Consider the following 12,589-nt stretch of genomic DNA (forward strand, 5'->3'; position numbering starts at 1 on the left):
AGGCACCCTTCCTTTAAGGAGAATTCTGCCTAGGATATGACTGGCCACTAGAGACACAAGCTACCAGACACCCTGAAATGAAACAAAATATCAAAAACCCCCAAACAATTAAACAATTGTAAAAATCCCCCACCCTAACTGGCAAAAAGGGGAAAGAAAAGGGAAAATACAGAGAATCGCAGTAGTAGAACTGCAAGGCTTTGGTTCCAGGTAGTCACAAGTGTTTAAAAAATAAATGCAATTATGAATTAATTTTGAAAAAATAAATTCTAATTAATTTGGATATAAAATTCTTTACATTTTTAAGATATACTTCAGAACAGAAGATCCTCTGAACCTTCTGGTGTCTGGGTGATGTGATGTAGGCACCTCAGTAGGCACCTGGACTAGGCACCACATGATATTTTGAGGTAAAAAGGGCATAAAGTGATAGGAAAAGTGGGCAATGGCCTTAAGACAAAGGAAGGTAGATTTAAGTTAGATATTAGGATGAAACTCTTTATTATATGGGTGGGGAGGCCCTGGCACAGGGTGCCCAGTGAAGCTGTGGATGCCCCATCCCTGGCAGTGTTCCAGGCCAGGTTGGACAGGGCTTGGAGCAACCTGGGATAGTGGAAGGTGTCCCTGCCCATGGCAGGGGGTTGGAAAGAGATGATCTTTAAGGTCCCTTCCAACCCAGACCTGTCTGTGATTCCATGATTCTACGAAAAAGGACAAAATCCAAATGTACACTTGGTGCTTTGTGCAGCAGTGCCACAGGTTTTCAGCTTATCAGCATGAAAAAGGCACTGGTCCCTCAATATTTTCACATTACAGACCCCATGCATGACTGAAATACCAGGCTTAATGTTGGCATTGCCCCAAAGTTTAACTTACGATCTACAAAACACACTTAGAGGGATGCCAGAGATCACTGGATTAGATCACCTGCAATCCTTTAAAATCCAGGGTTGAAGAGGGAATGAGATGAGATTTTGGAATATTTACTTTGAGCCCCAGAAAATCTGAATAAGGACAAGCAAAGAGTCTAAATATTTGACAGTCTCCATAGGAAATAATACTTTCAGTAGTGATCACATCACTTTGAAAAAGTTTTTCTTTCCCTTTCTGCAGAAAAAACCCATCTGGTGCTGGAATTTCACTGAAAATCCCTGCTGCTGTGTTCAGACCAGGGGAGGGGATTGGTACAGGAACACACCCTGAAATTCAGCAAAATAAGTGTATTTAAACACGAAGATCTTCTCAAAAGGGAGGCTTTCTTCTTTTTACTGTATGAAAAGTGCAAAATAGTTCCCTCCAGAGATCACACGTACACACATCCAGTTGTGAATTCTTCTCAGGACTGGATGAGGGAGATGTGAGAATACAAAAAGCTGTGCAGATTTCGTGGTGGGTGTAAAGCACCATCAGCACAGGCACCAAGGGAAGGCTAAAAAGGGAAGTTTTCTGCCTTTGCACATGGCAAAAGCTTCAGCACGAGGTCACAGCAATGTCACTGCAGCAGAGAGAGCTGTATCCCTCTGTGACACTTAAGGAGAGCTGCAGGAGAAGAACTGACTCTCAGCCTCTTAGAAGTTGAAGGAAATTGCCAAGTGATCTGTAGGAAAAGGACTGGGAAATACATGGTGTGGAACTGGCCTCCAGAGGAGAATCCCTTCTCCCTGAGCACAGCATTCAGCAGGAAACTCTCAGACTGCAGAGCAATATGACACTGCTTGGTACTGTTCTCTTCAAGTATAAACTGCGTTGTCTTGTTTTTGTAATTTCTCCATCTGACTACCTGGATTTCAATTCATCTAGATTCCTCAAAAAATCAAATTACATTCTAGGAGTCTGAAAAGCAAACCAGAGTTGTGCTTCACCTGCTTGCAGTTCCTATTCTTCACACCTTTAGGACAAATAAGCGAGGGGAAGAAATGACAGCTCTATGAGACCAGAGGATCATTTCCCAGGAAGTGATCTTTTGGGAATGGGTACAAAGGTGTGCACGGTCCCATGAAACCCACAGCAGTTCCTGGTGTTTGGTTCCTCATGACTCAAGCCTGAAGCAGCAGCAGAACACACCCACAGCAGGACATCATCATCCACAGTGATAAATTCACACAAGACTTTTTGCCTTAAGCTATGAAAAGTCCAACTTCTCGTTTAACATTTTGTCTGAAAAATAACTGAAGTAACTCAGTGGGAAAAGAAGCAGCCACAGATATAAATGACACTTGTTAATAGAGAAATAATATTTACAAAAGCCAAGAAACTGAAAGCTCCTGTTCCAAAGGTACTGTAAAACAGCTAAATATCAACTTACAGGAATTCAAACCAGAAGCTCTTAAGTGTGGCTACTGAGGATTTTACGTGGGATATTATGCAAAATGCACACGTATTACTCACATGCATGTTTTCCACTGCATGGGCTATCATGTAACTGCTTGGACATGTGCAGAATAAACAAAACCTCCTTGAGAACTGGCATTCTAAACCACTTGGAGCACCTGAAAGCTAATGACTAGTGTAGAAAAGACAGAGTTTCTGTGGGAAATGCAGCTTTGCATTGCCTGACTTGCCCAAATGTAAAATACATTAACTGAGTGATGTCAGTGAGCTACCTGATAGCACAGTGAGGTAACTGGATAGGAAAACCAGAGGAAAAATAGACCAGAAACATCCCTGGAAAGAGTTCAAGACCAGGCTGGATGGGGCTTGGAGCAACCTGGTCTAGTGGAAGGTGTTGCTGCCCGTGGCAGGGGGTGGAACTAAATGACATTTGAGGTCCCTTCCAACCTAAACCATTCTGTGAGTCTGTGACAAGAATTCTGAAGAAGCACTGAAAAAAACTTACATAAAACACCTGCCTGAAAAATGCCTTAATTACAGCTAAGTGATTTCATTACTCCAATTTCAAGATCTTCTCTCAGAAATGAGGCAAATTCAAGGAGCAATACAGGCTGCACAAACTGTTTCTGCCTCTCAGGTTGTGGTGGTTCACTCTACAGTGTGGAAGAAGAGCTCTGGTTTGCTTCACTAGCTGCTATTTCCAGGGTGGTACGGAGAGTCTTTAGAAAAAGCCTTCAGAGAAATTCAGGCCAAAAAAGAAACAGCAGGATATTAAGGGAAAAGTAAACTTCCAGTAGAATAGTCATGGAGTTTGACCAAAACAGTTCCAGTTCTAAGAAAAAAAGAAAGACCTTTAGCCTTATCCTAATCTTCTTCCTTCCTTGAAGCATCTGTTATAGATTTTCCTAACGTCACAATAGTTTTAAGAAAAAATAACCCAAAACCTAACTCAGAGCAACTCCTGGCTGAAGAAGAAAGACAAAGAAGTATTCAGTTATAGCCATATTTTCAGTATTACAGCTTTCAATACAGCCTAATGTCAATGTTAACAAAGACGCAGCCCATTTTCAATACTGAACAAGGACTATGGAATTTTTGTTTTTATACAGATTGTTTTAAGGGCTTCTTGTCATCTTATTCATTTATTGCACAGATCATCTCCTCCCACAAGCAGTTGTGCAATCTCTCTGTGGCAGCAAAGCCAATTGCTTAGTGTCCCAATATTCCTTTCCCACATATTTACACTGCCTGAATATAATTCACTAGCTGGAGATAAAAAGGAATTACTATCATCAAATCATTCTCTCCAGGTCCCACTTTGAGAGTCTATGCTGTAGGAAGATAATTAAGTGAAGATACATCTACCTCTGAGCTGCTCATATTAAAGTTTAAAAATGCTCTGCACTCAAGCATTGCCACCTGTTCTTTCATTTTAATTTTGAAAATTCTGAATCCCTTTAATGTAAGCCTGAAAATGTTTAAATTCTGGAAATATGAGCATTCACCAACCACAACAATTACTATCATATTAAATTCATGAAGATATATGAAAGAACGGTACAAAGATTAAAGGGTATTATAAAGCCAAAAATATATATGCATGTATATTATGTACTACAACTATACATTTTCAAACCACTGTCTCCACTGTGTCTAGAGAAGGCACACATTTCAATTAATAATACACCCAGGCTTGATTTTCAGTTGTAACTTTCAGGAGACTTTACCCTTTCAGGCATGATATTGTAGCAGTCCTGAACTTCCAACTTTCATTAGAAGCCATCAATCAACTTTCTTTCAGTAAAAACACATGTTCACTGCAGACCACAGAAATTTTTAAACAACAAAAGAAAGCTCTAATGTATATATATGTTTATGGCCATTGAAAGATGAATCAAATCCTGTCATGTACTTATCAATTAAATAAAAATGGCTTTTTTACATCCGACTCGAAGTCCAAAACAATTTTTCTTTTCTCCCAACACTGTGAATTCACACTTCATCTAGGGCTTTGAATTTCCTAAACTCTTAATACCAATCCAACCACTTACCCTTTAAACTCTGAAAAACTACCTAAATGCTCCAAAATACTTCTCCATTTCCAGGCAAGCATTCCTTGTCCCTTGCTATCCCAGCAAAGGCAACCATCTGACATAAAGCTTTTATAAACAAGGTGCTTTGAACTCACAGTAACAGATGTGCTTAATTTTAAAATGTTGTATTTACTTAAACCCACTTATACTTATCATGTTGCAAGCTTTCCTTTTTCTTATTAATTTTTACCCTCAACTTTTGGCCTGATTAAGGTCTCTGTGGTGAAGCTTAGAGAGAGAAGACATCCTGGTTAAAACTGACAGACAGTTGTTTCCATTTGCAAATCCTTGAGATTTTTATTGGCTTATTAAATACGTATACTTTGAATGAGATTTCAATTATCCTGGTATATAAATCATACTTTTTTTTTGTTTCTCTCAAAGAAAACTGACTACTGCCATCTCCTGGTCACACGTTTTCAGCTGACAGACACAGCTGGACCATGCCCAAATTCTCTGGGTTACAGTAGAGATAAATGCAGAGGTAAAAATAGGTAAACAGAGACCTGCACTAAGTTATGCCACTCCAGCTCTGGAAACTTTTCCACTAATTATCCACTATAATTTTTACATTATTCATAACTTTCTTCATATGCAAACCATGGTTTTGAAATTAGGTTCCAAGTCCCACGACCAATAACATTGGCCTGGGGCTTTTCTTACCACTTTTAAATATTAGAAGCAAAATAATTCCCTCAGAATTCGATGAGATGTTCTTAAAAAATTAAATGGAAGAAGTTCAAAGAATTATTTTTAAAAGGGCTTGAAGGAAGAATTTCTCTGTGCTAGGGTGGAGCAATTATAATTGCATATACTGTAGACAGGCAGGTTTTTAGATTCTTGTTCTTAGAATGTTAAGATTAAAACTGCTCCACATCTCACTGTAGCACCTCCACAAACTTATCTGCTAAAACAACTACCCATGGCAGTCATGTGCACAGTTCATGCTATTCCAACACTGACTTGAACTACAATAAACAGAAGATATTTTCTCCCTCTCTTTCATCATCCTGAACACCTTTACACACACTGTTAAGAAACCTCCAAAAATAGCACAGATAATACTTAGTGTCCTTCACAACAGAAAATCAGTATCTGTTACACACCAGTTTGAAGCCCATCCCAAACCAGATCATTTTAACATTGAAAATATCTTTTTTTCTCCACATTTGCATAATCTTAACTTCATATTATCTTTCAGTTCTCCTGTAGCACTCCTGTGTTTTCTCAAGCATACGAGCCACTCCCTTTATCACAACATTATGAACATCTCATTTGCTGAGCAGCACTCTATAAAGCAATTAAGATTCAGTTGACTACAGAAAATGCACATTGTAATGCTCTTGGCAAATACAAATTTAAATAAATACTTAATTGCCAAGATTCTGATGACTTACATACAGATTCATTCAGAGAATCATAGAATGGTTTGGGTTGGAAGGGACCTTAAAGATCATCCAGTTCCCACCCCTGCCATGGACAGGGACACCTTCTCCTATCCCAGGTTGCTCCAAGCCCTGTACAACCTGGCCTTGAACAATTCCAGGGATGGGGAGCCACAGCTTCTGTGGGCAACCTGGGCCTCAGCACCCTCACAGGGAAGAATTCCTTCCCAGTATCCCATCCAAACCTGCCCTCTGTCAGTGTGAAGCCATTGCCCATTGTCCTGCCATTCCATGCCCTTGTTCAAAGTCCCTCTCCAGCTCTCTTGGAGCCCATTTAGGCACTTGAAGGGGCTCTAAGGTCTCCCTGGAGCTGTCTCTTCTCCAGGCTGAATTTCCAATCCTTTCAGTGTACTCCAACAATATTGTAACTATGTACACATACAGCCAGAACTTTGTACACATGTATACACTATGTACATATAAATGTCTGGAAATGCTGTAGTAATGAAAACCAAATTTTAAAAAATCAGCACTATTATGTCAGTATTCAACAATACTTAGAAGTGATGTGCTTAACTGAGGGAACTCTGCATATTGACATTGATTTACCTTCTTGTTGCATCTCTTCAGATTTCCTTCTCACAAAGATAACTTGGGGTCTCACGGTCTCAACGTGTGCAGCTCCTTGGCTTTCCTCCTACATATCATACATTAAAATCACATTACAAATCTCACTTTTGATGAAAAAGCACAGCAAGATTACATTCAGCTTCAAGAAACATCCAAAGAAGTTTTTAAAGATTCATTGAATGTGCACTTGTTCTCTTTACATTTGACTTCAAGAGAATTCAGCTCTGAATTAACCTATTACAGCTATTCCCTCTAGACAAACATCCCGGGAGCAGTAGGCATGGATGGAAAAGTCCCATTTAGACCTGAAGACACAGGAGACTTTCAGTTTTTACTCAAAGCATGTACTGGAAAGAACATAAAATTTCTCTGGCTTTCTTCAATACCCAGAATGTTTCCCTAGGTACTACGCTCCTGACTAACAAGAGAAAGATGAAAGAGAAAAGAAATATAAAAATTTCAGCACACAGGTTGGAAAACGCAGGCCAAGTCTAAAATTTATTTCCTTGACCATGTTTTTAGAACTGGTTGCTCCAAGCATCATCCAGCCTGGTCTTGGACATTTCCAGGGATGGGGCAGCCACAGCAGCTCTGGGCAACCTGTGCCAGGGCCTCCCCACTCTCACAGGGAAGAATTCCTCCCTAATCTCTAATCTAACCCTGCCCTCTGTCAGTTTAAAACCACTGCCATTATGTGCCTGTCTAGAAGACTTAAGCTTTCTCTTAAGACAGACAAATTTAAAGCAGACAAGATGAGAAAGAGTTGAGATTATTTTCTGACAGCATGAAGGTCTCATGGAAACGTGACTGAAGGACACCAACATTACACTAAGTGTCAGCAGAATAACAGTTCTCATGGGTCTATTTGAAGTGTGGTTTTGGGATTTTTTTTTGTTTTATATTGGACTTAAAATAGAGAAAATCAAAACTCAGTTTAAACTGAACGGAGCTGCAAATAGAAGTTGAGAGATAACACAGATTCATAACCTACAATTATGCATTCCTGAAGGTTACAAAGCTAAAATGAAAGCTAATGAGAATACCAAAGTGACAATCCCACTTGAAAAATGTGGATTGTATAAAAACATCCATACTTATAAAAGAATATTATGAAAATATTTTGCAACCAAGTGATTTTCTAAGATTTTAACAATGCATTTGGGACTTCAAATGATTTAGATTTACCATCTCTGGAATGTGTAGCCACGCAAATATGACTTCAATGTTCCTGTCCCTCCCATGATCAAAATTATTTATTTAGAATAGGAAGAGCCCAGCTTCCTCCTAGTCATTCTCTTGCTTCTTAGAGCCAAGACCATGGGGGCAAAATGGCCACAAATAACAGTCAATTCCTGTATTGTTGCACAAGAATGGACAGGAGGGGTCAAAGTAAAGACACATTTAGTCTGGCTTTCTGTCTAACAGTGGCTAAAAGCATATATAAATCTCAAAGAAAAAAAATCTAATGCCAGAAATGGAGGAGCAGCCAAGGAATTTGGGTAGATAAGAGAATTCCTGTATGACTTAAGCCATTTGTTTTGGACTGAGTGACCACACAGACTTCACTCTTCATGACCAAAAGGCATTTGTTTGTGTCCTGTGTGAAAACTCAGTGCTCTTTCTGCTGGTGAAAACCCGACCTACACACCAGTGTCAGGAGGGAAACAAGCCTGGCAGCTCCACATCACTGCCACAACCTCCGTGACACGAGGATCCTGTTCACACAGGCTGCAGAAACCACCCAGGCTTTGCCATCACCTCCCAAGCCCAAGGCCCAGCAGGACACCATCTGAAATCCTGCATTTTCTCAGGTCTCTCAGCAAACTTTGCTCCTAAATAGATTTGTCTTCTGGCTTTGTCTGTGGGTGATACAGTTTCATTTCAATGAAGGCAAACACTGTCCAGAGATGAAGAACAAGATGTGAGTCAGTGACTAACTTGTGAGGAAATCCTTCAAGAAGTTTGAAGTGATTATTGCCTTAACGAATGAATCACCCTGAAAGCCTGAGTACCTCTTGCTCTCTTTCTGTTACCAGAAAATCTGTTTCCTGCAGGCAGGTGACAAGGCAGATCCAAGGGCAGAGCTGCATACAGATGCCATCCTTAATTAAACCAGGGGAAAGGTTCATCCTTGTCACAAGGCAGACAAATGCTGTCACAACAAGCTTGCAAATCACCTGGTACAGGGATTATTTATTCATTTCAGAGAAGGATGTAGAGATCTAGTAGAGGATCTTATGGAATATGGCTTAACCACAGTAAACATCTCTCCTGGATGGGGCAATCACTTACAAGTATGATCACCTCATAGAAAAGATAAAAAGTTATCCTGTGAGAAAGTGATTTAGAGTCTTCCATCAGGAATAACCACACTCAGGAAAAACCAAACCCAACAAAACCACACAAAGTTCTGGGGTTTGGTTGCATGGTTTGAAGGGAAGGGCGAGTTCTACATGCCAGCAGGCAAAAAAAAAAAAAAAAGCCACACTAAGGGTTCAGATGTGAGAAAAACTTTCTAAAGATAAGATAACTACCTACAGATAAAGGGTAAGATAATTTATAACTATCTGTATATTTTTTGTGAAAGACACCCGTGTCACCCCCTCTGTCCCTATTACTTTTGGCTAGAATCCACTTTTGCCTGTGCACAGTCATTCAAAGGAAGTTTGTTCTGGTGAGCTCAAAGTGAAAGACGTGTAACATATAAAATCTTCTTTGAAGATGCAACACATCACTTCAGGTGGCAAATTTAAGAACTGCTCGGATACCAATGGCACAATACACATCAAAGCTCAAAAACATAAACCCAAAGACAGGTTAATACAAGATACAAGGTTATTTTTAATACAGAACAGGGAAGGACAGAATTTATCCATGAACACAGCAACCATGGTAAGTATATAATACTTTCAAACACACTGTGAAGCCTCACGTATTTGACAGCAGTCTGCCACCTCATTTTTAGCTTTTGCCACTTGTTATTTGAATTTATCTCTAGTTAGCAAATAAACCATCATCGCTAGGTAACAGCACATACTAATAAAGTAGCAAAAATTTACCTGTCTAGGTTTGAATCAGAGATCAACATGATGTTCCCTCTACCTTTAAGTGTTCTGAGGTTCATCATCCTTACTGCCTTTCCAACCCTGCCCCTATTAGGACAAATGAAGCTCCTGAAATGCTGAGTCAGTGGGTTACAACTCTGAGGCCAAATCTCTGTTGGCACTTCCTCAATCATATATCCATGATGTATGTTATCCTGCATTTGAAAGACTGTGCCCCTAAAACATGGGAATGCCCCAATGAATTATGTATAGGACTGGATCCTGTGAGACCAGTGAAGCTGTGAGGAAGTGCAGGAAAGATAAAAAGGAAGGTCTGAGTTTTATAGACTGGATATTATCAGGATTTGTCACAGGAAACACAATCACCTTTATTGCACACGTGTACCTTGACTCCAGCTCCTCAGCTGAATGTGTCACTTTAAATGCACCAATTCTGTCATGTCAGGCACGATAGTGAAACAGGAAAATTTGTTTTCCCAGGTTTCAGTTTGCTCTTTCTGACTAGGCACAAAAATCCTTCCAGCTCACCTGGGACAGATCCTCTGGGAGTGGTCTCACTCTGCAGCCTGGCTGGGCTGCTGGCAGAGCAGGATCTGAACCTGGCTGTGACTCCAGTTCAGCCAAAAGCATCGGACTAGGACTTGTATCTGCATCTCCAAGAATTTCTGCTGGGAGAAAAAAATTCCTTCATGAGATGGAGCCATAATCTCCTGGTCAACTCATGTGGCAGAATGTGCAGCCTTTCAAACTTCCCACAGTGGGACATGCAGTGTTAAAGAGAATGATTTCCTCCTTACAGGGCTCATTGTATATCCCTTAAATTGCTCTTGTGGGGATAAAAATGAAATAAGGAATACATGTCTGTGGAAATTGAAAAAATAAATCAGCTTTATCATCTGTAGATTTCTAATGTGGCAGCATCTGAGAAAGCTTCAGAGCTGTACATTCATATGCTTAATGAGCTTTATCACACTTACTGGAAAGAAATTGGAAAAGCTTCTTCACTAAAATGTTTCACTCCTGTATGAACTAAAAGAAACCTGTATATAGTCTATTTTAAAGGGATAATTTGCTCTCTAATTCAACATTTATCATGGTTTTGCAGCCTGTAAGTGTGTAAAACATCTTTATGAAAAATTTACTGACAGCTCATGAACTAACTTTAGCCTTCTGCTATCATACAGAGCCAAAGAATGATTTTTAAGCCTAATTAACTATAATCATTGCTTAATTAACTGTAATTATTGTTCACTTTAAGACTGCATGTGCCACATTTCATTTGCATGTTGGTTTTCGTATCCCTGACTTTAAGCATTGGAAACAAGGATTTATAAATGACTGATCATCAAGATGCTGTTACGTACCAACACCTGCTGTGTCCTACAAATGGACATTGTGTTTCCATAATACAAATAAAAACTGGTCACAAAACTGAAAACAACCCACAGACACACAGTCCCCAAAATTCTTACAGATACCTCTGTGAGTGACTCATTCTGAAAGAGGAACTGAGTATCCACTGCAAGGTTTCATGTGCAGAGATGCACATGAGAACTCTGACACCCACTGGTGCAGCTACTATTTAGTATCAGCCCTAAAAATAATTATCAAATAAAATGTTGGACCTGCATTGTAGCTGTTGTAGCTACCAGGAAATAGCTGACTTGCACTAGAGGCTGAAGGACAGGCAATCTCACATTCCAGGGGAGAGAGAAAAAAGGTTTGGACGGAAAGTGGAAACAATCACAGATTATTCCTTCCACCCTCCTCCCTCCAAAACCAGATTGTTTCTATTCAGTGTTGACTTCACTAACAAAAGGATTTAGAAACAAGGATTTCTGTTCCTCCTTGATATAAAAACAACTCTTGTCTTGAAAGCAGATCCAAGCTTTTATACAATGTTGTTTCCTTAGCAATGCAATGATTTACTGTGCTGTGTTCAGAGGTGGGAAGGGAGGGAAGCTAAATTAAAAATCATCAGAATGCAACAGAGCTCAGTCTGGGATTATAAAGATTATGTAAAAGCACAGGGCATCCCCCTATGGTAGTTAGTCCAGGGCACTTGTCTCCTCTCAAAAACATGCTGCAATAAAAACAACATTTCAAGATTTAGAGAGATGAGCTTAAAAATCAGTAGAGAAACACACTGCTAGTGGATTATCATCACATGCAGGAGCTGGTGTGAAAAATGTTAAGATATTTACAGGATAGTCAAAGGGCATCCTGTATTAAATTAAATAAATTAAAAATTTGTTTTTAAAGATGCAAGGAAATGCAACCCTCTTATGCCAGACACAGCTATGGACCATCTGGGTAAGGAGGATGTAAGGACAGACAGACAGAGACAGGCTCTCCCATTAACAGGCATCTTCCAACTCCATGGTCCTGAGCACCGTTAGAGACCAACAGAACCATGGAAATCCCAGAATCCCAGAATGGTTTGAGTTGGAAGGGACCTTAAACCTCATCCTGTTCCACCCCCTGCCACAGCCGGGTTGCTCCAAGCCCTGTACAACCTGGCCTGGAACACTGCCAGGGATGGGGCAGCCACAGTCTGTGGGCAAGGGCCTCACCACCCTCACAGGGAAGAATTTCTTCATCACAACTAATCTAAATCTCTCCTCTCTTAGTTAAAACCATTCCCCTTTGTCCTGCACTGTGATCTGCAGATGATCTGATCACTGATTTATTGCTACATCACAGTATCCTTAGTGCTGACTGTCCTCTACCAACACAGAATCAAACAAGTGACTTGGAGAAATCTCTTATCTCAGGGAGCCTCATGAACCAATCTCCAAACAACATCCAACGAATTACTTTAAAGCAAAAGTTTGACAATATATAAAGTACCAGAACATATTTTCAAGGCTGACACTGGTGTAGTTGTCCAAAATGTTAGGTCACAGCTGGTTTAAAAGTTCAAATGTTAATCACTTCAAAACCAAGCAAATATTCTTATTTCTCCAAGATTGTTTTTGCCACGTGTTAAACACATTCAATTTCAATCCACTTCCTACTGGTCAAGGGTTAATAATGTGAGATAAGCTTCTCTTGTCAAATTCATAAATGTGAAAATTAAAAGGAC

At 39.9% G+C, this 12,589-nt stretch overlaps 1 protein-coding gene across 3 annotated transcripts in view; it reads right to left on the reverse strand.

Annotated features, from left to right (window-relative positions):
- KIAA0586 (KIAA0586 ortholog) overlaps positions 1-12,589 on the reverse strand; it is a 68,245-nt gene that overhangs the window by 19,158 nt on the left and 36,498 nt on the right. For 2 of the 3 annotated variants that reach the window (XM_042048102.1, XM_042048100.1), the window contains exons 29-30: positions 10,033-10,172; positions 6,419-6,506 (exon numbers count right to left, since the gene is read on the reverse strand). In XM_042048102.1, the coding sequence (XP_041904036.1) occupies positions 6,419-6,506; positions 10,033-10,172 (228 nt within the window). The remainder of the gene's footprint in view (positions 1-6,418; positions 6,507-10,032; positions 10,173-12,589) is intronic. The other variant, XM_042048101.1, reaches the window with a different exon arrangement.

This window comes from Corvus kubaryi, unplaced genomic scaffold, assembly GCF_017639235.1.
Source record: "Corvus kubaryi isolate FWS band 111438036 unplaced genomic scaffold, C.kubaryi_AGA036_p1.0 66, whole genome shotgun sequence".
Lineage (NCBI taxonomy): Eukaryota > Metazoa > Chordata > Aves > Passeriformes > Corvidae > Corvus > Corvus kubaryi.